A 25,721-nucleotide genomic window follows, 5' to 3' on the forward strand; every position below is an offset into this window, starting at 1 on the left:
AAGATAGAAAGGTGTGGGGTTGATATAAGAAGAAGGTTGACTGTTTATAGCAAGACTTCGAGTGTATACTATCGCTTTTGTTTTCTTTGTTACGTTACCGCTTTAGGCCCCGCGCTATTACCGATTTAGCAGTGCGTCACCACTTGACCGCTTAAACCGGCGCACGCTTATCTTGACGATAATATTAACGCTCGGGTTAATATTGTTCTTGTAGTTAAATAAGTGAGCTATAAAGGATATAAGGAGGAGTTAGACCCGAGGGATTATCTTGCATTTTCGTTGCTATTTTTATCTTTTTTGTTATATTATATACGCTTCGTACTAACACCGATCCGGCGATGCATTATTGAGTAGTACTTTGAGACTATATTGCGATCGTGCAATTCGGCTATATGCTCGTCTTGCAAACCTAACCTTACTACTTTGATAAGAGGTGACTCGAGGGCGAGTTTGATTCGAAGGGGGGACGTATATGGTGGAGTTGGGGCTCTGTATTTGTTTTGTCTATGTATATAGTACTGATGCTAAGCACCTTTGTTACGTGGGTGCGCTGCATGCTTTGGCCTTGCTAGGCACGTGGTTAGGTTACGTGTAGGCTCTTATATAGACGAGTAGTTAGTTCCTTTTTGAACCAGCACTATCATATCACTATACAATACAATACACGTACTTATAGCACACATTCGAGTGTCCTTCGATCGTCTTCCTTTTCTTCTTTTATTTACCTACGATTCTACTATGGCTATATTTATATATATCTTTTGATTTGACGTTGGGTATATGTCGGAGCTCTTCCCCTCCACAGTACCGAATCCCGCTCGGCTTAAAGAGCAGCGGTTAAGCAAGTCACTTATTACGAAAACCGCTAAAGTAGCTTAACTTTCGTTTCTTTTCTTACCTTTCAGCGCTAAACTTTTAACAGCTCTAGCGCTAGTACAAATCGATTCAATCGATCTAATAAATTCTCTTCTTTCGAAAACGCTTTTAAGTCAGCGATCAAAACCTTTAGATCGTCCCGCAAGGACCCGAATACGCCGAAGCTTTTTCGCCACTACTTAGTCAACGAAATAAAACACGGCGTTAAACTTAAATACGGCTTTTATTCGAATGACTCGGACGATAAGCCTTACTCCGATGCTCTTAAAGATCACTAAGAGCTCTTTCTTGTTGACTCCGACGCTCTTAATAAAGGAAACGTCGAAGCTTAAGCAAAGCCTTTTTCTTAAGCTAGCTTCGAGACATGCGATACTTCGACTTTACGAAGCTTTTTAATAGTAAAGCTATGACTATACCCGTCACCTTTATTAAGAATAGCCTTTCGTACAAAGTATCTGCTTTGCTCGACTTAAAAGCTAATAGGTACGCGCTGATTGACTTAACGCTACTTAAATTACTTTCTTTTTTTTTAAAACTTTTAATTTAACCCTTTTCGGCCTTATTTCTTATTAAATCATATAATAAAGCTCGTAAAGCTATTATCTTATATTTTGCACTTCTTAACCTTACGGTCGATAAGCGCGTCTAATCCTTTACTCTTTTTCTTATTATTAACTTTAGAAATCATAGCGTGATCTTCGGACGAACATAACTAGCTAAGCACTAGATTCTCTTTGATTACGCTCGCCGCAAGCTTTATTAGCTTCGCTTTAACCTTTCGACCGCTACTTACGCTAAACTTATTAAGATTACACACTTTAATTAGCGTAAAGTAAACGCTCGTTATTAGTACGACGCTAATAAACGTGATCGAGCTTTAGACCGCTTTTAAAAAGCTTACGACGCTAATTTACTCGTGAACTATAGTTTACGAGCGGATCAAGCAGCAACAATAGTCGCTAAATCACTTCTTTCTTTTTAAAATCGTCTTCTTTCTCTTCGAAATCGTCTTTTTTCCGCTTCCTTTTCCAAGATTGTTAAACCCTCTTCTTTTATTCACCTTCTCTTAAAGCCGTCATTCTTTCGCTTTACGAAAACTACTTTTTTTAAAGACTACGTTAAATTAATATTTTAAATAAACTGTAAGCTTATGTCAACCGACATCGCTTCCGTAAAACTTTTTTTACTCGTTAAACGCTTTCGCTAAACATTTAAGCACAAAATCAATAGAAACTTTAAAATCAACGGCGTTTCCGAACACGCTTTTTATATGATTGCTCGATAAAAAGACGTAAAACTGTTCTTTACGTTTTTTTACAAGCTCGATTGCTTGATCTCCGAGCGTTAAACGATTGCTTTTACTTAAGCTAACTATTAAGCAACGCTAATACGCTTCATCAACGGCTCTATCTCTGCTATCGACTTCGTAGCAAAACTATTAGAGCTCATTAACGATCCTTTTATCCCTTTCGAATACTTCGATTATACATACGTGTTCTTTAAAGCCGCTAGCAACGTGCTAGCACTATACAAGCTTTACGATTACAAAATCGAGCTTTTCGAAAGAAAAGAAAAAGCGCTTCGATATTCACTATTATACAAGATGTCGATCTTTAAGCTAAAGCTTATTAAAGCCTATTTTATCGACAATCTTAACAAAGGTTTTATCGAACTTTTAATAGCGTTATTTACAGCTCCAGTCTTATTTGCTAAAAAGCAAGACGGTTCCCTTCGCTTTTGTATTGACTTCCGCGCGCTAAACAACCTCACTCGTAAAGATCGATACTCCTTCTTTTTGATCGATAAGACCTTCGCACGTCTCTTAAAAGCTAAAATCTTTACGAAACTCGACATTTAGCAAGCTTTTTATAAAATACGAATAAACCCAGCTTCAAAAGAGCTTATAATATTCAAAATACGCTACGGTGCTTACAAGTGCAAGGTCTTCTTATTCGGACTAACCAATAGACCCGCTATTTACTAACGCTATATAAATAACCTTTTCTTCGACTTCTTAAATATCTTTTGCACGGCATATTTAAACGACATCTTAATCTACTCTTCCGACCTTTTAAAGCACGCTTACTACGTCCGCTAAGTTCTCTAACGACTCGACGACGCTAGCCTTTAGACTAATATTAAAAAATGCGAATTCAGCATTATTAAAGTAAAATACTTAAGCTTTATTATTTCTATCGAAGGCTTAAAGGTAGATCCGGACAAGACGTCGATAGTAAAGCATTAAGCGCCTTTTACAACCGTTAAAAGCGTCTAAAGCTTCTTTAGATTTTATAACTTCTACCGCCGTTTCATTCGAGACTACGGCGTAATCGCGAAGCTTTTAATATACTTGACTAAAGTTAACGTTTTTTTTTCATTTAATTCTTAGTATTAAAGAAGCTTCGACCTCTTAAAGCTCGCTTTAACTACTTCGCCAATCTTATAGCATTACAACCAAGACCTCTTTTGTATACTAAAGACTAACGCTTTAAACGGCGTAATCGCTTTAGTCTTTTCTTAAAAGCATAGTTCCGATTAGCTATTAGTCGCTTACTACTTTAAAACTATAGCTCCCGCTAAGCTCAATTACGTCGTTTACGATAAAGAGATGCTAGCTATCATACGCTCTTTTAATAACTTCCGCGCCGAACTCGCCGGCTCTTTTTATTAAGTTTAAGTAATCACTAACTATAAGGCTTTAAAGTACTTTATGACCTTTAAAACCTTTAACGCTCGTCAAGCACGCTAAGCAAAGCTCTTTTTCGACTACAACTTTATCATTACGTACAAACTAAGTAAAGACAACCCGCTAGCTGACGCGCTAACACGTCGCACCGAAGAGCTCTTTTTTTAAAATAGCTTTAAGCGCACTTAACGCTTGCAAACGCTGCTTCGCGCCGACAACGTTGACTTACGACTCTTAACCGAAAAGCTACGCTAACTTACGCTTTCGAAGACCGCCGTCATTATCGAAGAAATCGCGGACTTCTCATCGACATTCCGAGTTATTAATTAAGTTTTAAAAGCTAATCGGACCGCTTTTAGCTTTACAGCACTTCGAGTTCAAGCTTTTAAAGCTGAGTCCTTACTCGTAAATTACGGTTCACGAGCCAAACTTATTATAAAAAGCGACCTGCTGCTTTATAACGGCCGCTTATTAGTTCTCGACGTTTAAAACTTGCGCTCGTTATTCGTCCGAGAAGTCTACGATTAAGTATTTACGACATACTTTAGCTCTTGCAAAACTTATAAGCTCTTTGCAATATAGTATTATTAGCACGGTATAGCTAGATTCGTCAACTAGTACTGCTGCAACTGCTACGCTTATAAACGAGCTTTAATGCTTCGCGATAAAAAACCTAGTTTGCTCTAACCTCTTTCGATCTTTTCGCGCTTTTAAGAGCACGTTATTATAGATTTTTATAGCTTTAATAAAGACAAGCACGGCTACGATAACGTCTTTGTAATAATCGACCGCTTTTTTAAGCAAGCAATCTCGATCCTTTATCACAAGTCTATCGACGCTAAAAGCTTCGCTAAGCTTTATATCTATTATATTTATAAGTATTTTAAAGCTCTTTTAACATTAACTTTTAATAGAAGACTTTAATACTAGTCCGAATTCTAGAAAGAATTCAACAAGATCTTCGGTATTAAACTAACTTTTAATACCGCCGCACACCTCGAGATTAACGGTTAGACCGAAATTTACAACTAGTACTTATAAAAGCGCTTCCGTCTTTTCGTAAGCTACTATTAAGACGATTAAAGTGAGTTCTTTCTTATAATAGACTTCGCTTAATTAACGCTCTTTTACGACTCTTTCGGCGGTCTTTCTTTTTTTAAAGTAATTTACGGCTACGCTTTTCGAACCACTTGGAATTAAAGCTTAAAACGACTTAACGACTAAACCCTTTTTCGCAAGCTCAACTAAGACGAAGCTCGCGCTTACGCTAACCGCTACTTCAGAGCTTGGAACTTCGCTAAAGAGCACCTTTAGCGCGCTTAAGACCGCATAGCTAAACAAACTAATAAATTAAGACGCTCGGTTGACTTCGACGTCAATGATAAGGTTTAGTTAAACATGCGCTCGTTCCTTACTTCTCGACCGTTAAAGAAGCTCGATAATCCGACGAACAGACCGTTCGAAGTTATCGATAACGTTTACAACAGCTTTAAACTCAAGCTTTTCGAATCAATAAAGATTTACTTAATCTTTTACTCCGGACGACTACGAAAAGCTCTTAATAACTCTACTTTCAAGCAAATCATTCTTAAACTTGACTCGATTAATATCATTAGCGAACTTAAGTACGAAGTAGAAAACATTTTAGCGGTACGCTAAACTAAAAAGCACTTTAAATACCGCGCTTTTTAACTTAGCCGCGATATTAACCTTACTTAATACCCCGCTTCCGACTTTATGTACGCTCTTTTTAAAGTACGTGACTTTTATTTAAAACATAAAGAGCTCTTCGGCCTTCCCGCGAAGCTCTTCGAGTAGATCAAAGCTTATTCGAATAGTATTGATAACTACGATCACTTAAGCAGTGATAAAGCAATAGATAGACGCTCGAAGACGAGCTTTTTTCGAACGGGAAGGTAATATGACGACACGCTAGGTCTCTTAGACCCACTTTATATGCGCTAAGTTACTTCTTTCTTTTTTTCCTTCGTATTTTTCGTATTCTTTTATTCTTCGCTTTTTGACTTATGAACCATAGTTCACGAGTCTTTAGCGCTTCTACTTTCGTATATATAAACCTCAGCTACTTTCGACTTTTACACTCGGTAGTTGTTGATTCTAAGTTATTACTTTGAGATTCTCTTAAGCTCTTATGTGAACCCCCGCGCTCCCGTGAGTTCCTTTAGGTAATCGCTTAAGGTCGTCACATTATCTTCGTGCGAATCCGAATTAATAACCGAAACGAAAGCCGTTAAAAAAGCAATTTAGCTTTAACGCTTTTTAATCGAAATACTTTCGTAAGAAAAAACAGTTTTAATCTTAATCTATTGCGATAATTAAAAAGCGATCGCATTAATTAAAAACATTTAATTTTATTATCGAACTAAGCATATTTACTTTCGTTATATGTTTATTTAAAAAGCTATACGAGATAACTTAATAAATTTAAAATAAGTCGTTATTGCAAATCAAGTCGCCGACGGTTTAATTAAGCTATTAGCTAAGCGATAGTTTAAAGAATTTAAAAAAGCGATTAGAATGTTAAAAGTTTAATATTACGTGATCAAAGCACTTTTATTACCGACTTATTTAACTTAGCTTTTTTTGATTAAAAGTAGTTTTAAACGATAAAGATCGATTCTTTTTAATTACTTTATTTAATTATTAAAGTTTTAAAAGATTTAATCGTAGCGGCGCAAATCTAAACTAATATTCTTATAAACTTATAAAATCTTTTTTCTTTTAAGATCTTTACGACCGATAAGATATAAAAGATTAATTATAATCTATTTCTCTTTTTAATTATATACTTTATCATTTTACTTTTTTTAAATTATGCTTCGAACAAAAAAGATCGCTAAACGAATTGCACGTTTTAGCGACTTAAACTTTTTTAAATCCGATCGCGATGATTTTTTTTTTTTCGAAATCAAAACCGATAAAAAGCTTCGCACTCGCATTAAAGCTCGTACGAAAATCATTAAAGCTAATAGCTTAGCACTCGTTAAAGAAGCTCGAAAAGACGCTTGTTTTCGAAAACATAATTTATAATAAAGAAAACGAAGACTTTGGTTTTTACTTTGCGATCTTTTTTTATAAAGCTTTTTTATCGATACCGACGAAGTCGGCAACGCTATTAAGTTAGATTAACAGATGATCTCGGACTTAAAAGAATTATAATTAAATGCTATTACCGACGAGATAACGGGTTATTTAATTTTATTAACGATAAATTTCGAGTATTATTAATTATATTACTTAATAAATAAAACTAACATTTTATATTAGATTCTTTTTTTTCGACTATTCTTTTATATCGATTGCAAAGAGCAAGCTAATAATTATATTAAGATTAAAGATAACTATACTTTTTCTTAATTCGTTAAATTGCTTACGAAACGTAATAATAAACCGGCTACTTTTCGTTTCGATTAGTTTATTATAAAAACAGAAAGATAAGTTAATAACTAGCCGAAAAGGAAAGGCTTATAGCCGAACGATTACGCTTAAGCAGCTTAATAATAAAAAAACGGCAAGAAGTTTAATCTTGCGATTTATAATTGCAATTACTTTAATACCGATTTTAACGAAGTTTATAAGTCCGCGCTTTTCTTTTTATAAAAAGAATTTATTAAAATATATTTTAATTAATAAAAGAGCTTTAATAAAAAAGACTTTTAGATTTTCGGCTTAATTAATAGCAATCTAAACAATTAATACGTGATTTACACCGCTACTTAGCTATGTAATACGTTAAGCAATAAGAATTAGAAAAACTAGCTATTATCGGAAAACGAGCTTAAATAAAAAAGAGCAAAGAAAATCAATTGGTTTAACTTAAGACGGAAAATATAAATAAAAGCTGCTTTAATTTTACGTTAAGAATCTTTATCGGAAGTTAAGACTCGATCTTCTTAAGCTTTATTACGCAGATCTTTTATTTCTCGAATAAAGAACGCTAAAAATTCGACAAGCATTACGCAGCACTCTTTTCTATTAGCTAATAATGCTGCTAATCACTTTTCGGATTAGTTAGCAAAAGAAGAGGATAACTCACTTAAAGAGAGAAAGCTTTTTTAAGTGCAGTTAAGTGAAAAGACGAAAACTAAAGATTAAGATGATCTTCCTTTTTTAAAAAAACAAGCGAACAATTAAATTAGTCTTTTGGTTTTTTTTTTTTCTTTATAATCAAGTTTTTCGGCCTTTGCTGTTTTTCTTTATAAAATACTCTTATGTTCTCTCTTGTTTTTTTCTTTTCGGATCTACTTTCAGTAAGAGCTTTATTTATAAACTTCAATAAGAGTCTTTTTCATTTGAATAAGTCTTAAGTAAGAGTGTCGGATATGATTAAGTGATAGACTTATTACGTGTTAAGACCTTTCTAGATGTATAAGTAAAGGGCTACTCCTTAAGTTCATCAGACAAGCAATCAAGAATCTTTTTACTTATCTTCTTCCTCGTGTTACCGTTCAATAGTATGCATGTATGTATGTGTATGCTGATACGCGTGATAATCAAACGCGAAAGAAAATCGCGCTGGGAAGATATACAGATATGCTACTGACTACAGCAGCAAGTCACATTGCAGGATGCCAAATGATCGTTCTGATACCAACCACCTGGCATCATTAGACAACTAACCTCGAACCTCGGCCCTCGACCTCGAGGCACCCGCAAAATCGTCCTACAAATCAGCCTGAAAATCAGCCTTACCCAGGTTGCGAATAAACAGCGTAAACCCATGAATTGACAGCGTTAATATGCTTAACCACCGACCCCCTCTCATCAACCGTATGGATCGGTCCCAGGCCCTGCTCATCCGCCGCCGGGTCGTAACCCGGCCTGAAGCGGAAAATGTGAGTGGCCAGATCCCAGAAGAAGTGATTGTCGGTTCGGTGTCCCCCGTCATGATCCCCCGGGGTGGTGATGATCTCTCTTTCCCGTAGACGGCACGAACCGTTCCAGCGAGGAAGGACTCTGAAGGGCGTTACCGAGGAGCTCCCAGAGGGCGATACAGGGCCCGGGTTGAGGTCGTCGTTGTGGGTGAGGATGATGGAGGAGGGCTCTTCGACGCCGTCGAAAGCGTGTAGTCTGACGCCGGGTTTCTCGGCCGGGTGCGCCGCCGGGTGATCTTGGTAAGGTGGTCAAAGACTACCTTACCTACTTCGATGGTCTCGCCCACTGTGATAATCTATCAGTATTCCTCTTCCAAATAGTGGTCTGGGAGCTGGAAGTCCTACGGTTCTGTTATAATGAGTGAGTAATAAACCACTCGGTTCTTGATATGTGCACAATTGGAACCGTTGTAGTAAGCCTCTACGGTCCTTCCTAACCCGTGAATCGCCCTCATCAGCTGACCCAATCCGCCGACGTCTGGCCGGCCGGCGAGATTTTTTGTACCTGTATATATCTATTTACCACGGCAGACTACATCAAATAGAAGCAGACCTCCCTGATGGTGTCACTACCCGTCTGGTGCGGCAAACGCAGTTACAGTAGACCAATACCCATCTAGTGTGGCGAAAATCCGTAATCTCTAACAGCTATCAGTGGTAACCGTGCTTCTATACTCACCAACAGTTTCGCTTTTCTAGAATTTGAGGTGATTTTTTTTCCTCTTTTTTTCCCGCGATATCTTTCTGTATCTCGGCCTGCAGTCTAGGTGTGCGGTCTAGGTGTTTGAATTTTGATGTTTTTTTTTTCCGCGATATCTTTTTGCATCTCGGCCCGCGGTCTATACAATGTTCTCGATTGCACTGCTGCACTGCTTCACCAAAGCTGAACTCGTGGTACGTTTTTCTTTCTGAATTCCCAATGTCGAAGTGGAAAATCAGTCTAGCCTCTCTTCCTAGCTCCACACCTCACCTCACGATGTATAGCTACCTACTCTTTGCGCCTCGAATCCTTTCTCTCAAAACATCACATCACCACTTCAAATGGGTACGTATCGAAATCTCTCCTCGCGCCAAATCACCTTCTCGGGGGCAGTCGAAATTCAACTGCTGATCAACACGCTGCTAGCAACCCGACCATTCACGATGGCTCCAACAGATGAGGACAAAGGCCTCTTAAAGAGCTCCGGGCTCTCCACGGCCAGATCCAGAGGCTGGGCAGAGAAGAAAACTTCTATCCTTCGAGCCTCAGAGTTCTCTGCGACAGAGCCCGCGAGTTTCTTGATTCTCACGGCATCGTTCCAGAAGTACCCGGCACCACTGCAGATGGTCTCCCCAAAGTTGAGACTGTGAATCAGCCATTGGGCGCGAACCCGCAGCGCAAGAAAGAAACCGCAGAAGGGCAGCGAGGTGGCCAGTGAGCACCCCCTCCCTTTTTCTTTTCTTGTTGATAGCACCAGCGTGCCTTGCAGAACATTCAGTTCACATGTAACCCTCCCAGATATGTCCATGAAAAGCGCATCAAGATCCTCGTGATGCAAGGCCCCGAAGACCTCACAAAGTCCCTGAAAGAGTCCGGCCAGCCCGAGTTCGTCCAAGTCTCCTACCACAAGCTCCTCAAGCACTCAGCCACGATGGAAAAGTTCGCGCGGCAAGCGGACAGCCAGATCCTGGGCCCCGAAATGTTCTACTACCCTCCCCTTGCGAAGGCAGGCAAGTACCATGTCAAGAAGCACATGACCGGCATTGCCATCTATCTTCGGGCCCTTGCCCAAGACACGGAGAGATGCAAGAGTTTCAAGATCGACGTTAAGCACATCACAGCTGTGCAGGCCATGACGGACGAGGAGTTCTGGCAAGCTACGAAGATGCACTATCGCTGGCTGCTCAGCCGAGACAAGAAAGGAGGCATCGAGAGAACATTCCCCAGCGCGCTGACGAATAAGATGAAGCAGTATCTGAGGAGCTTTGCGGGCTTTCTCAAGACAAAGTCGGAATTTCGCAAGGCTGTCGACCGGAAGCAAGATCCTGCTATTCCAGAAAGTCCGGTCATCGCAGACAGTGCCTAAGAAGATGTGAGAGAGACTGCTGGGAGCAGACCTGCCGATGCTGGGATTGATGGCAGTATACCAGATAGGATTCAAATATATTCCCAACCCCTTTGTTCCTTTTTCAACTTCTGAACGTGACATAATAGTTGAACTTGAACTTGCAACTTTTCGGGCCCTTTCTCCACCTCAAGCTTCGTGTGTACAAGGGAAAATTTCTTAGCAAGAGACTTGTGGAGGCACCAGATAGACGCTCGATGGTGGCATTGCTGACAGTCGGGCTTGAGATGAAGTCGAAGGCTTTCAAGACATGATTCGGTTCACGTGATCTTCACAAGTGGTAGCTTGGGGTGTCCGTAAATTTTTATTTTCTCCAACACCAGCCCTCCAAGACAGCCGCACAGCGACGTCGATTCAATCTCAATCACGGCGTCAAGATGGACACTCTTATGGCAGATGCGGTCACGGACTCGAAGCAGAATGGACAAGTCCAGGTTCACTTTGTCACAAACTCCGAAGACCCCACGATCGAGCTCGAGGAAGGGAAGACGCAGCTCCTGGTGCCGACAAGTGAGCGGAACTTCGAATAAAAAAATGCGCCTGGCTAATAATTCTGTGAAGATGTACGGAGATATGGGTTGTCACAGATCCTCAACTCCGAGTCTATGCTTAATACCGAGGCGCCAATTCCTTTTGATTTTCTGATCAATGGAAACTTTCTCCGCACGACTCTCGAAGAATACCTCACAGCGAACGGCCTCTCCTCCGAAACGACCTTGGACCTGCAATATGTTCGGAGTTTGATCCCGCCATTGTACGAAGCGAGCTTTGAGCACGATGACTGGGTCAGCTGCGTGGACGTCTTGTCTGCGACATCGAGAGCTGGATCCGGGAAGGGATATGATGTGGCAGTAGGACATGAGCGCATACTGTCCGGGTCATACGATGGGTTGCTGCGAGTTTGGAATAAGTCTGGACAGACGATTGCTACGTCAGCCTCTTCGAGCGAAGGAGGGCATTCATCCAGCATCAAAAGCGCAAAGTTCATCTCGCCTACGCAAATTGCGTCCGCTGGGCTGGATCGCACCATCAGGATATGGAAGTACAAGGAGGCTGAAGACCAATTCTCTGCGACCCTGAAGCCGGTATTGGAGCTTTACGGGCACAAGGGGGCTATCGAATCGATCGATGTATGGGGACCGTCAAATCAAGTCCTCTCTGGATCTACCGACGGCCATGTTGGGCTCTGGACGACGCTCAAGGATTCTGCGCCCGAAGCAGCCTCTTCCCTGATTACCTCTGGACCTACCGCTAAGCGTAGAAAGCTCACCACATCCACATCTACACCTCAGCGTGGGCCTCTGTCTCTGCATGCTCGTCATGGGGCCTCAGTAAATGCTGTAATCTTCAACCCTGACGACCACACGGTCGGCTACTCCGCCTCCCAAGACCACACGATGCGAACTATCGATCTGACAACATCGACTGTCGTAGATACCAGGACGACGTCTCACCCTCTGCTTTCTCTTACCGCACTACCAGGTATCAGCCATCAGCTGTTAGCCGTAGGAACTAGCGCGCGCCACATCACTCTTATCGATCCCCGAGCATCCTCCCAAACGAACCAGGTCATGACCCTTCGCGGGCACACGAACAAGATTGTCTCTCTGGCCAAAGATCCCGAAAGCAGATATGGAATTGTCAGCGGAAGTCATGATGGCACCTGTCGAGTCTGGGACTTGAGAAGTTCGCGGCCGGGTACCAAAGACGAAGGTGGTGGCCGGGTTGGCGAGACGGTGTACGTTGTGGAGAGAGAAAGTCAGAAAGATGGCAAGAGACCTGTTGGTGGAGATGGGATCAAGGTGTTCGGTGTTTGTTGGGACGAGAATGTCGGTATTGTCAGTGGAGGCGAAGACAAGATGCTGCAGATCAACAAAGGTCGGGGCGTCACCAAGCCTGCGAGCTCTTGAAGCTGCCCTGCATAATCCAGAGATCTACTTGATACCCAACAGACATGTTCCATCGATCATATCTTCTCTTCACCATATCATTCCTTGCATGTGTTTTTCCTTGTTACATTTCCCCACATTGATTGTGCTACCGGTACTTATTCCACCGAACTCACTCACACTCTCCCTACCGACATGCACCATCAGCAAGGGATGTTGCGTTCAGGCCTGGCACACATGCCAATATGCCAATCGGAAGTCCCAGCTACGCACCACCACCAACCAGCCTGTACAGTACAAGCCTCGAAGCATGCAGCTCCGTTCCCACGCGAGGGAAATGGTTCACGGATTGGATTCTCCAGCCCAGCATCGCTATTGGCGAAGTCTCGATGGTTGGGGGAGCGGCGATCTTGATAAGTAAAGCAAAAAAAAATATATATATATATATATATATATATATATATATTAAATTAAACATAAACCCCATCTACAATCCCAAGAGCTAAACAGAGAGAGAGCTAAAGAGAGTCAACCAAAAGTGCAATCAGACAGGGAAAAAACAAGGCCGTACAAGCAGGTACAGTACTGGAGGCAAGTGAGTGATCGATCAGCTAGAAGGCGAGTTAGGTAGGGACACGGACGGGCGGGCAGGTAGATGTATACCGTACATACATACATCCTGTACTAGCTCTTGTTTGTCTTTTCTTGCCGTGTTTTTTTTTTATATAATTTTTTTTTTGTAATTTTTTTTCCCCGCCTCTTTTTCCTCTCCCTTTTTCTTCCTCCCTTTTTCTTCCAGCTAGACAGACAGACAGCCAAACACACCCTAATAAGTTAGACATCCCCCTCCCCCCCCCCCCCCCCCCCCCCCCCCCCCCACCTCCCCACTTGCTTTTTTTTTTCTTGGTTGGCTATTCATCTCCTTCATTTCTTCTTCTTCTTCTTCTTCTTCTTCTTCTTCTTCTTCTTCTTCTTCTTCTTTTTTTCTTCTCTTCTTTTCTCTTCTCTTTTTTTTTTCCCCATCATGAATAGCATACACTCACTTTCTTTCTCCAATCTAGAAAAAAGGTTTCGTGAAGCCTGCCACCAGGCGTAGGCGTAGGAGTAGGATCTGGAACTGCTAGACTTGTATGTATGTATTTATTCTAATAGGTACCGGTAGATTCCATCCCGTTCGTCGTCTGTCGTCCATCCACTTTTCTTCTTTCGCTTAACGACAACATACCCCCTGTTGAACGGTAACACGGGGAGGAAGATGAATAGAAAGATTCTTGATTGATTGTCTGATGAACTTAGGGAGTAGCCCTCTACTTATACATCTGGAGAGGTCTTGACACGTGATAGGTCTATCACCTGATCACATCCGACACTCCCACTCAAGACTTATTCAGATGAAAAAGACTCCTACTGAAGTTCATGAATAAGGCTCCCACTGAAAGTGGATCCGAAAAGAAAAACAAGAGAAAACAGGAGTATTTTACAGGGAAAAAACAGCAAAGGCCGAAAAACCTGACTACAAAGGAAAAAACCAAGAGACTAGTCTAATTGCTCGCTTGTTTTTAAGAAAGGAAGATCATCTCAATCCTTAGTTCTCGTCTTTTCGCTTAACTGCACTTGGAGGAGCTTTCTCTTTTCAAGTGAACTATCCTCTTCCTCTGCTAACTGATCCGAAGGGTGATTGGCAGCATTATCAGCTTGTGGAGAAGGGTGCTGCGTAGTGCCTGTCGAATTTTCGGCGTTGTTTTTTATTCGAGAAATAGAGGATCTGCGTGATGAAGCTTGAGAGGATCGAGTCCTGACTTCCGACAAGGATTCTTGGCGTGATATTGAGGCAGCTTTTGTCCATATTTTCCGTCCTGAGTCAGACCAATTGATTTTCTTTGCTTCTTTTTGTTTGAGCTCGTTCTCCGATAGTGGCAAGTTTTTCTAATTTTCATTGCTTAACGTATCACGTAGCCAAGTAGCGGTGTAAGTCACGCATTGGTTGTTTGGATTGCCGTCAATTGAGCCGAAAATCCAGAGATCTTCCTTGTCAAGGCCCTTCCATTGGCTAAGATATATTTTAATGAATTCTCTTTGTGAAGAGAGAAGCGCGGACTTGTGGACTTCGTCAAGATCGGTATTAAGGTAATTGCAATCATAAATCGCGAGACTGAACTTCTTGCCGTTTTTCTATTGCTAAGCTGCTTAAGCGTGGTCGTTCGGCCATGAGCCCTCCCTTTTCGGCTGGTTACCAACCCATCTTTCCGTCTTTGTAGTGAACCAGCCGAAACGAGAAGTGGCCGGTCCATTGTTACGTCTCGTAGGCAGTTTGGCGAATTGAGAAAAGGTGTAGTTATCCTTAATCCTAATATGGCTATTGGCTTGCTCTTTGCAGTCGATATGAGAAAATGGTCGGGGAAAAAGAATCTAGTGTGAGGTGCTGGTTTTGTCCGTTGAGTAATATGGTTGATAACACTCGAAATTCATCGTCAGCAAGGTTAGGTAACCCGCTATCTCGTCGGTGGTAGCATTTGATTGTAGTTCTCTTGGGTCCGGGATCATCTGCTAATCTGGCTCAATAGCGTTGCCGACTTCGTCGGCACCGATAAAAGGGCCTTGTAAGAAGAGGTCGCAAAGCAAGAACCAAAGTCCTCGTTTTCTTTGTTGTGGATTATGTTTCCGAGAGCAAGCGTCCTTTCGAGCTTCTTCAACGAGTGCTAGGCCACCAGCTTCAATTATTCTCGTACGAGCTCTAGTGCGAGTGCGAAGTTCTTTATCGGTCTTGATTTCGGAAGGGGGGAGATTATCGCGGTCGGATCTAAAAGAGTCTGAGTCGCTAAGACGTGCAGTTCGCTTAGCGATCTTTTTTGTTCGAGGCATAATTTGAAAGGAGTAGAGTGATAGAGTGTGTAATTGAGAAGAGAAGTGGATTGTGGTTGGTCTTTTATGTCTTGTCGGTCGCAGGGATCCTGAAGGAAGAAGGATTTTGTGGGTTTGTAGGAATATTGGTCTAGGTTTGCGCCGCTACGGTCAAATCCTTTAAAACTTTGATAGTTGAATAAGGTGATTAAGAAGAATCGATCCTTATCGTCCAAAACCACCCCTAATCAAAAAAGACCAAGTTGAATAGGTCGGTAATAGGAGTGCTTTGATCACGTGACATTAAACTTTCAGCATTCCAATCGCTTCTTTGAATTCTTCAAACTGTCGCTTGGCTAATGGCTTAGTTAGACCGTCGGCGACTTGATCTGCAGTAGCGACCTATTTCAAATCTACTAAGCCATCTCGTACGGCTTCTTGGATAAACATATGACGAAGGTGGATATGCTTGGTTCGATAGTGAAATTGAGTGTTCTTAGCTAGTGCGATCGCTCCTTGGTTATCGCAATGGATCAAGACTGGAACCGTTTTTTCTTGCGAAAGTATTTCGACCAAGAAGCGCTGGAGCCAAATTGCTTCTTTAGCGGCTTCCGTCTCGGCTATCAGTTCGGATTCGCACGAGGATAAGGCAACGGTAGGTTGCCGTTTCGAAGACCAGCTGATTGCTCCGCTTCCGACGTTAAAAACAAAGCCTCTTGTAGATTTGCGTGTTGATTGACAACTACTCTAATCCGCGTCGGAGAAGCCGGTCAAGTCGCTTAAGTCTCTTCGGTAAACGAGTTCGTAGCGAGTGGTTTCTTTTAAGTAGCGAACGATGCGTTTCGCTGCTTTCATGTGTTCTATGGTTGGATTTGAAGCAAAACGATTAACCATAGAGACTGAGAAGGCAATGTCGGGCCTAGAACCTAGCATAGCGTACATGAGCGAACCGATGAGTCGCTGGTATTCGTGACGAAGCTCGGGAGGGGCTTGATACTTTGGTGGAGGTGGGACTAAGACTTTAGAGGAAACCTCTATCGGTGTACCGTAAGTATTGCAATCTTCTATCCCGAAGTCTTGAATGATCTTCTCGACATAAGCCCGTTGTCCGAGACTAAGCGTTCGATTGGCGCGATCTCGAGTGACTGTCATGCCCAAGTAATAGGCTATTGGTCCGAGATCAGTCATCTGAAAACGTTTAGACAAGGCAGCCTTAAGTCTATTGACTTCGGCGCGATCACGGCCGGAGATAAGTAGGTCATCGACGTAAATGGCGATAATGACTCCTTCTTTATGGAAAACGCTTGCGTCGGTGCCGAGGGGTTTAAATCCTATTTCGATAAGGAACTCGGACAAGGTATTATACCAGACGCGAGGGGCTTGTTTAAGTCCGTAGAGTGCGCGGTTTAGTTTGCAAACCCTTTTAGTCCCGTCCTCGAGCCCGGTAGGTTGCTCTACGTAGACGGATTCGGCAACCTTCCTATATAAGAACGCGGTCTTAACGTCCATCTGATCGATCTCCTAATCTAAAGCAGCGGCGATAGCGAAAATCATTTTATAACTTATAGGCTTGACGACCGTAGTAAAGGTCTCGGTGTAATCAATGCCTTCCTTTTGTTGATCTCCTTTAACGACCCAGCGTGCTTTCCAGCGGACTATAGAGCCGTTGGGTCTTCGCTTGTGTTTATATACCCATCGACCGGGAAGGACGCGCTGAGTCGTAGGTGGATCGACAAGGTCCTAGGTATTGTTCTCGTGAAGTGATTTCTGTTCCTCGGCCATAGCTTCTAGCCAAGCCGTTCGATTACCATCGGCCATAGCTTGTTTGTAAGTCTTCGGTTCGAAGGGTTCAGGGGAGTTGGCCTCGGAGAGGGTGATTTTTGCTATAAGACCGAGTAGGGCTTGAATATGAGAACTGTCTTTATCTTCGGCGTGCTTGACCTTGAGTTTCTTCCTCGGTTCTAAGGTCTGCTTTGCTAAGAGTGCTATAAGAGCGATTGGGTCAGGTGAGTCAGGGTCCCGGTAGAGCTTAGGATGAAGTTCAGAAAGAGTTGGCGAAGGAGAAGGAGTTCGAGGAGTAGAATCGAACGTACTCTCGGAGGACGAAGAGAAAGGAGGAGGAGTCGAAGGATAAAGAGGGCGATCAGGAGTATCGAGGACACGAGGGTTCTCTTGAGGAGGTGGGGGTCGGAGATCTTGGGCGGTAGGCCCTCGAGCCGAATAGTCGTCGTTCTTAGCGGTAGGCGAGAGGCGTGGGTATTTTGGCCTTGTTTTAGGTGATCCTTCGGTCTTGCGCTTTAAAGGCGTTGAAGGGTAGGAATCAGAAGGGTGGGAAGCGGAGTCAGGGTGCGGAAGGGTAAGTGATCCTTTTATAGAATCTGTTTGTTCGACAGTGGCAGAAGCTGGAAGCTGCTCAATTATATGCGCGCTATGTGCCTTTTTGATAAGACCGTCGGTCGTTAAAATACGATAAATGTGATCACCTTCGTATCCAATCAGCCTTCCGTGGGAGACCCGTTTAGTATACGGTTTTGTCTTCTCAATTTTGCTTTCGAGAAACCAGGCTTTAGAGCCGATGATGCGTAAGTGCGAAACGAACGGTTTGCACAAGTTCGTAGCCTCAAAAGGAGTCATGCTAATAGAGCTATGAGGGCGACGAAGGTAAAGATAGACGGCAGTGCGGAGCAGTTCCGGCCACCATTTCGCATCGAACTTAGAACTTTGTAAAAGCGTTTCTATAATATCCTAAAGTGTTCGTCCGATCCTCTCGGCAGCTCTATTCATTTGTGGATTGTGCGGAACAGCAGGTTCAAATCGAACGCCTGTCTCGGCTAGGTGTTCTTGAAAACGCCGAGAGACGTATTCGCTTCCGTTGTCGGTGCGAAGACGCATGATCCTTCTTCGACGAGAGGCTTGAAAGAGTTTGAATTTATCTAGTGCCTTAGACTTGTACTTTATGCTATAGCACTCGACCTCCTTTGTCTTGTCGCAATGGAAGTGGATGAAATAAGTAGAGCCATCGTACCTTTTGCGAAGGGGTCTAACAGTATCCATATGAATAAGCTCGTCGGGATACCGTCTTGGATTGATGTGTCCTTTATGTGCTCCCTTAGTCATTCGACCGTCGAGACAGCTCTCGCAGGCGCACAAAGGAGGAGGTGTGCGTAGGTCCATATCTTCCGACAGTTTTTGCATCTTTAGTAGGTTTTCTTGTCCGAGATGTCCAAAACGCTTATGCTAAACAGCCCAAGCCTCCTTAGTAGAAAAGGCGGCCAGAGCTCGATACCAAGATCGTTGTTGAGGAGGATCTAAAGTATCGAAAGTCGAAGCTAGCTGAGAGAGGTAAGCGTAGCGTCGTTGGCTGAGGTCGAAAGCTTTATGTATGTGACTTGGGCGAAGAACTCGGTCCATGAGCTGGCGCAGATCGATATTAAGGCAAAACAAGTCTTGAGCGATTCGAGCGGTGAAAACTGGAGAGTTCTTGCTTGGTAAAGAGAGCAGAGCGCCTTTCTCGCTTAAAGTCACACTTACACCTCTTCGAATGAGATTCAAACAAGAGAGAAGGTTGGTACCAAGGTTCGGACAATAAATAACGTTATGTAAACGAATCTAACCGAGGCTGCCGTCGTTCGTTTTGACGGGTAAGGCAACTGTGCCCTTCCCTTGAAGTGAGAGTGAATGACCCCCTATTCTAGAGACGGTAGTTGCTTCGCCTGGGTCGAGTGAAGAGATGTTTTCGAAAAACTCTTGACGGTGGAACATGTGCTTAGTGCAGCCACTATCAAGGATAAAAGTGTTTTCGAGTGTATCTGGGGACCAAGAGGCGAGAGCGTGTAAGGTTTCTTGAGAGAATTGAAGAGAAGAATTCCCAAGGAAAGCTTTAATAGGGGGTGCGGCGTGCCAAGGTAAGAGAGAAGAGAGATAAGAGAACACTGCTACGGCGGTAGGCCGTCGTGTTTTCCAAAGAGTAAAAAGGAAGAGTAAAAAATAAGGTAAAAAGGTGAGGATTGTAAAAAGAATAGAAATTATCTAGTACCCAAGAGTAGAGGTAGTACTCGACAACAAAGTCCGGAGCTTTCGAAGACGCTGCCTTGATTGAAAATTGCGGGAAAGGTCAGGTCGAGGAAGAGAACAATGCTTTTGGACTAGTTTTAATCAAGATAATTTACTTCGGGCAAACTTTAATTGCTAATCCATATTGGAATCTTGAACGTCGAAAGCGGGTTGAAAGGTCTTATTGGCGCAGCCACGAATCGATAGCATAGAGAGAGCAGCGGAAGGAGTCTTTTCGGAAGAGTCGGTATTTTTGGCCGTCTTTAGTTTAGCTTGCTTAGCAGCTCTGTCCTTACGCTTCTTTTCGATTCGTTTGTCGAGGGCAGCCTTTAGATGAGGGTGGGCCACTACGCATTCCGGCTCAGAGTGGTAAGGCTTCTTGCAATGACTACAGATTATAGTAGACTTATCTCCTCTTGCAGGTTTGCCGGGTTTGCCGTGTGCGAGGAATGCCTTGCCCGAGGAGTGCTGCATCAACTGCTCCTCTTTGCGGGTAGAGGCCATAAGGTCGGCGAGGGCAGTTTTAGATTTATCGCCGTCGATATAATCGTTATTCGAGACCTAGTTAGATTTGAAGTTTTCGTACGAGGACGGTAGCTGGTTAAGATAAACCCTAACCATCTATGGAGCGGAAAGTTGAGTATTACCACCGAGAAGCTTAAGTTGTCCGTCTAAGCGCATGAATTCGTTATTGAAAGAGGTGACGTCGTCGAACTCGTTAATGCGAAGAGCGAGCAACGCGGACTGAAGACGGTGGAACGTCGCGACGCCTTTAGGTCGAAATCGTTCTTTTAAATCCACTAATAATAGCTTCTTAAGATCGTGCTCCTTAGAGTCTCCGACGATTGTAAGGCCTATTCCCTTTCCTTTAGCGAAGTCTGCGGCGGTTGGCCCGAGTCTGCTGCGGACAAGGGAGCAGCCTTGAGTCTGGAGTTCGTCCCACGCGTCGAGTCTTTTCTTAAACGCAGACTCCGTCTCGCTTGGGGAGCGAGTTGGTCGGACTCTTGTACCTTTGAGGATTTTTTCGTAGAGGTAGTTTTTGTTAACAAGGGCGAAGTCGATACGTCGGAGGAACTCGACCCAGTTTTCTTCGTCGAGGAACGGAACGGCGGAGAGAGCGGAGGAGGAGGTGGATTGAGTGTCCGCAGCCATTCTTGGAAATCGGGGTCTTGATAGGCTTGATAGAATCCTTGACGTTGGCTAGTGGTGCCGGAGTGATATTTATCGAGATATTCTTGTAAGTGGTGAGAGGGTTCTTTGACTCGGAAGCCGAAGAGTGGAGTAGGTGAAGGGGGGCAAAGGGGTTCTTCGTCCGAGGCCGATAAGAAGGAAGTGTCTGAGTCTGATTCGGTATTAGAGGGTTGGAAATCAGGATCAGAGTCACGATCTTCAGCAGAGTCGAAGGATTGGAAAGGGGTGTTGATAAGTGTTTGTGTATAGTTTGTAAAGAGATCAGGGCGGTAAAGGAGAGTAGAGTTAAGGGGTTGAGAGATCTTGCGAGTTTTCGTTTTCTTTGATGGTACGAAGGTATCGTCCGTAGGAAAGGCCCTTTTTAAGGTCTTTCGAAGTTCTTGGTTGGTTAAGCTGTCCGCAGCGTCCTGATCTATAATTAGTTTGCGATGAGACAAGTGAAGTTGAGAATGAGATGAGGAATCTATTAAGGTTGTCCGAGTTTTATTTTGTCGTAGAGGCCTAAGCGCGCTAACGTGGTGCGGCTGAGTCGTTTGAAACATAGTAGTCTCGGTAAGAGAGTTTTCGGTCGATGCTGGATATAAGTAAGGTATATGTGCAGGGTGGATCTATGGGAAGTTAGATCTCGGAAGATTAGGGTTCATTTCGGCGTATTCCGTCGAAAAGTCTACAAATATATATGTATATATATAGACTTTGAGGAAACACTATTGTCCGAGATGAGTTACTACTAAAGTGTTTCTAAAAACAAAAGGTCGTATGTTTTTAGAAAGAGATATAAAAAGTTAGCGATGAACGCAAGCAGTGAAGACAAGCAGTGAGGAGAAGGAGTTGTGTATATCGTCAGAAAATGGTTTTGAAGAGGAATATCGTGTTCCGTTCCGTTTTGATTCTGTCTTTGCGAGGGGTTCGATGCTGAGGAAGTCGCAGAGAGTATTAGTTGTGGTATTTCGGCGCTAAGGAAGTCGCAGCGGAAGCTTATAACCTGTTGAACGGTAACACGGGGAGGAAGATGAATAGAAAGATTCTTGATTGATTGTCTGATGAACTTAGGGAGTAGCCCTCTACTTATACATCTGGAGAGGTCTTGACACGTGATAGGTCTATCACCTGATCACATCCGACACCCCCCACCCCTACCCATTTTTCTTTTCTTTTGGAGAAAAAAAGAAAAAAAAAAGAGGAAATGAAAGCAAAAAGGTACCCAATTTTCAAATAATCATCATTGGCTCGCATTACCAAATATCTCAAGTACTATCTAGAGAGGTGAACCGGAAATTGTCCGGCCACTTAAAATCCCCATGCCCCCCTCCTTTCCCCTTTGACTACTCATCCTGACTCGCCTCCGTCATCTCGTCGTCCAAATCTCCCTCTCCGCCCTCGCCATCTACAGCTTCGTCCTCATTCCCGGCCTCGTCCCCGTCTGCTTCGAGGCCGTAGCTCTCTTGGAAGCTGGAGAGGAGTTGCACGCTTGTCTTGAAGCCAAGCTCGGAGAAGCCTTTTACGATGCCCTAGTGGGGTTGTCAGTACAAACATTCCGAGAGAAAATGAAGGGAGCCAGCGAAGGATACAGAGGGGCGAGGCTGAGAAGGCAGGGTCAAAGAGTAGATAATAACATACCTCCTCCATAACCAGTGCACAGGTAACAGCGACGTTACTCTTTCCCGGTAAGAAAGCCGGCATCAGAACGTCCTTCATAACAGCCTGGATCTCCGGCACAGTGATATTCCGCACCGCCTTGAGAATCTTCGCGTCATATCCATCCTCCAGATCTCTCACCACACTATTCACAAAGTGAAACTGTCCCGCGGCCGCCATCGTCGTCTGCTCATCCGCAAACCCCATCACAATGCCACTAATCGCCCCTTCAAGGGCAGCTTGCTCGAATTTCAGCGTGCCGTCGATGTAGGATTGAAGGACGGCCTGGCCGGCAACGAAGGCGCGGTATGCATCGGGGGACCGGTAGACAGAGAATTGGACGAAGCCTCCGTCAGGATCACGCCTAAACCCCGAGCCGTAAGCAAGTCCCTTACCGCGGATTGCTGTCCAGAGGGGTCCCTCAACGGCTTCGAGGAAGGAGATTGCGACCATCAAAGCCGGGAGCACTGGATCATTGGGGGAGGTCGGGCCTTTGGCGGAGGCGACGCAGAAAGAAGAGTCGATTGTGGCCATTGGGATCACCACCGCGCCGTAGTTTCCTGGGGATCGCCCGTCTGGGCTGAGACGTTCGGACAATTTGACGAGGGGGAGGAGGGGAGCGGCGGTGTCGAGGCCCGCGATGAGGGGCTTCCAGGCATCGACCGGATTTGGCAGTTTGGAGACGTCGGCTATGACTAGGGCACGCATATTGTTGAACGTGAAGAGGGATTTGCGGAGAGCTTCCAGCCAGGAGAGAACGGTACCGGGATCTTTTGTGAGAAGTTTCTTGAGACGCTTCATGTAGATGGCTTTGACAAGCGTGCCTCGTGCCTTGACGCTGGATTCTTTGTCTAGGTGGATCATGGAGTCGACGGCGAAAAGCATGTTGTTGCCATTTCGCTTGGCCTCGGGTATGTCCGCAAGAATCTTGGCCATACCGGCGTTGAGTCTGACAGGGTCAAAGATGCTGTCGAACATCATGGTGCGGATCCATTTAATGGCGGTTTCGTATTTGTCGGGCTCGATTTGGAATTGGATGACGAGTCCTTCAGCATCGTTCATACGGCCACCGCCACCCACCGAGTAGCTGATGGTATCTTGCTCCAATTTCGTGACGACTTCCTCAAACTCAACACGCTTACCATCTTGCATGATGGGAGTGTTGAAGAAGTTGTCCATGAACAGAGACAGCAATGGGCGATGCTCGGTCTTGACCTGAGATGTGCCTAGGAGTAAAGTCAAGTGAACAAAGTTTGTAGGGACATCTTCAAACTGCAAAAAAATTGGGAGGTCAGAATTGGCTGAGTCAATGATCTTCTGGGCCTTGTTCTCTGGAGCCCCGAGCTTCCTTGCCAGACCAGATCGTGCGCTGGTAGTTTCGATAAAGTGGATGGAGTCGACACCTGGCACGGGCCACTTTTGTAGGACAGATGGAGGGATTTCTACATCGTTCTTCTCGGTTGCCAATTTCAGCTTCTCTGCCAGTCTTTTGAGACCTTCTGGGCCCAGCCTCTCCTTTTGAGCAAGGACCCGGGCTTCTTCATCACTCTTAATCTTGTCAGCCATGGCTTTGGAAGGCTTGCCAAGAAGTGAGATATGGTTAGCGTCAGATATCCACTTCTTCAGAAAGTCGCGCCATTGTTCATCGGTCCAGCCCTCGAGCTTGTCGTATTCGGAAACGGTCCCGAATTCCTTCAGCGTAGAACCATCTCTTTCGCCGAACAGGAAATCATTGATGACGCCGGTAGCATAGAAGCTAGAAGAGCTTTCAGCCTGGAACTTCACCTGTCTGCGCTCTCTCTTGATGCAGTCCAGCATGTAGTTCATATCCAGAGGCTTCGAAGCAACTTCCTTGAGCAACTGAAACAGTCTTTGCTCAACAAACGCGAGCTTCTCCGTCAGCACGCCACTCGGCTGAAGCCAGATCACCGTGTTCGGTCTTGCGTCCCAGTAGTAGCCGATGCTAGACGCGAGCTCCTCCTTCTCCACCATGACATTCTCCAAAATCGAGACAGAAGAACCGGCGAGGTAGGTGAGGAGAACGTTCAGAGCAGCTGTAGCGACGGCATCGTTGCAGCTCGGTCCAAACATAGCAACGGTAATCTCACCCCTCGATTCGTCTTCCTCGGGGAAGTTGACTGTCTCCACGATTGTCTTGGCAATGGGAGGTGGCTGCGCAGAATCGATCCATGGGCTGTATTTAGATCAGCATTGCATCTCAATTGGAGGTGTATAGGGCCATACCGCTTGAAAGGAGCCGAAGGTGGAGGGATGGAGTCAATAATGCCCTCCTCAAACTCATCCAAGAGCTGGAGAAGGTGATCCTTGTCAACCTCACCAACGAGAACAAGGCACAGATTCTTCGGCTGGTACATCTCCTTGTGGAAGGCGCGGATACGATCGGGAGTGAGAACTCGCAAGTTCTCCATCAGGCCACCAGTCTCGTATCGAAATCCGACATTTTCAGGATACAGCAAGCGTCTAGCTCTAATGTCGATGATCTCAGGGCCATTGTTCTGAACACCTTGCATCTCAGAGTAGACCACACCAGCGTCGTTGCCGTCGCCGTCCACGTGCCACACTTCAGTGTAACATCCTTCATCAGTGAGTGTGGGCAGGATGATATGCTCGAGGTAGACTGGGAGGATCTGAGCAAAGCCTTCCCAGCCGGCACTGTCCAAGGTGTAGGCCGTGTGATCCGTGGCAGTCCAAGCGTTTGTGTTCGAGTAGGCTCGAGAGGCAAGCTTGTCAAGAAGACCCTTGTATTGGTAGCTCTTGGAGCCCATGAACACCAAGTGCTCCAGGGTATGAGGCGATCCGGAATCATCAAAGATCTCGGTCGCGAGGGTGAAGTATCCTCGGACTTTGGGGCCTTCCTGATTACACACTACGACGCTCATACCCGTCTGCTCTGATACATATTGGGAGATGGACACTGGCGAGTAGTCTGTTTCGAACTGCTGGATGGTCCGGAACCGAGGCTTCTTGCTTTGGCTCGGCATGATGAAGGATCGCAGCTGAAAAGAGACCAAGGTGGCCTTGCTTTTGAAGAGGAGGCTTGGACTCCTATAATTTTTGTATGGTCAGCCTTTTGGTATTCCCAGGATTCATGTAGCGTGTTGATGCTGTGATAGTTTTTCCAGACTATGGATATCACGTGACTGATCTGGCAGCGAGTCAGCAATCCTGTCTTGGGAGTACAATGGAGAGGAGGTAAGAGAGGGCGAGAGCGAGAGTGGTAGCGGTCTTGCATACCCAGCTTTCTTGCTGAGATGGTAGAGGATAAGAGCAAGAAGTGGTACTACCACACTTATAATCGACAATCGTCTTGCCTGTGAGTATGGGTATGGTTGAGAATATGGATATGGATACCCCGCCATTTTGGCCGGACCCAAACAAAACAATGAAGAGGAGGGCCGGGGATAAAGTTGAGGTCAGGTAGGAGGCTGCAGAGAGGCCCCGTCGCCGAGGAACGAATGACTTCGACAGATAATACTCGGAGATAGAGAGATAGAGAGATAACAAACATACCTTTGCCTTTGGGGCG

At 44.4% G+C, this 25,721-nt stretch overlaps 5 protein-coding genes across 5 annotated transcripts; 2 read left to right on the plus strand and 3 right to left on the minus strand.

The window, feature by feature from the left end:
* Window positions 1-9,303: 9,303 nt before the first annotated feature.
* Window positions 9,304-10,523, plus strand: L3040_007813 (uncharacterized protein; the record flags this gene model as incomplete). The annotated part of the gene is made up of 4 exons (XM_066154704.1): window positions 9,304-9,351; window positions 9,442-9,502; window positions 9,584-9,803; window positions 9,956-10,523. 4 exons carry the CDS (start codon window positions 9,304-9,306, stop codon window positions 10,521-10,523), a joined length of 897 nt encoding a protein of 298 aa, XP_066010608.1.
* Window positions 10,524-10,939: 416 nt separating this feature from the next.
* L3040_007814 (uncharacterized protein) lies at window positions 10,940-12,472 on the plus strand (the record flags this gene model as incomplete). The annotated part of the gene is made up of 2 exons (XM_066154705.1): window positions 10,940-11,072; window positions 11,124-12,472. The coding sequence occupies 2 exons, from the start codon at window positions 10,940-10,942 to the stop codon at window positions 12,470-12,472; spliced, it is 1,482 nt and encodes a 493-aa protein (XP_066010609.1).
* Window positions 12,473-19,480: 7,008 nt separating this feature from the next.
* On the minus strand, window positions 19,481-19,849 carry L3040_007815 (uncharacterized protein; the record flags this gene model as incomplete). Its single annotated transcript, XM_066154706.1, has 1 exon — window positions 19,481-19,849. The coding sequence occupies one exon, from the start codon at window positions 19,847-19,849 to the stop codon at window positions 19,481-19,483; it is 369 nt and encodes a 122-aa protein (XP_066010610.1).
* A 117-nt stretch (window positions 19,850-19,966) lies between these two features.
* On the minus strand, window positions 19,967-20,497 carry L3040_007816 (uncharacterized protein; the record flags this gene model as incomplete). The annotated part of the gene is made up of 1 exon (XM_007296384.2): window positions 19,967-20,497. One exon carries the CDS (start codon window positions 20,495-20,497, stop codon window positions 19,967-19,969), a length of 531 nt encoding a protein of 176 aa, XP_007296446.2.
* A 1,364-nt stretch (window positions 20,498-21,861) lies between these two features.
* On the minus strand, window positions 21,862-25,176 carry L3040_007817 (uncharacterized protein; the record flags this gene model as incomplete). The annotated part of the gene is made up of 3 exons (XM_007296383.1): window positions 21,862-22,047; window positions 22,157-24,368; window positions 24,419-25,176. 3 exons carry the CDS (start codon window positions 25,174-25,176, stop codon window positions 21,862-21,864), a joined length of 3,156 nt encoding a protein of 1,051 aa, XP_007296445.1.
* Window positions 25,177-25,721: the final 545 nt, after the last annotated feature.

Source organism: Drepanopeziza brunnea (genome assembly GCF_022702325.1).
Source record: "Drepanopeziza brunnea f. sp. 'multigermtubi' strain 214-2 chromosome Unknown ctg14, whole genome shotgun sequence".
Classification (NCBI taxonomy): domain Eukaryota; kingdom Fungi; phylum Ascomycota; class Leotiomycetes; order Helotiales; family Drepanopezizaceae; genus Drepanopeziza; species Drepanopeziza brunnea.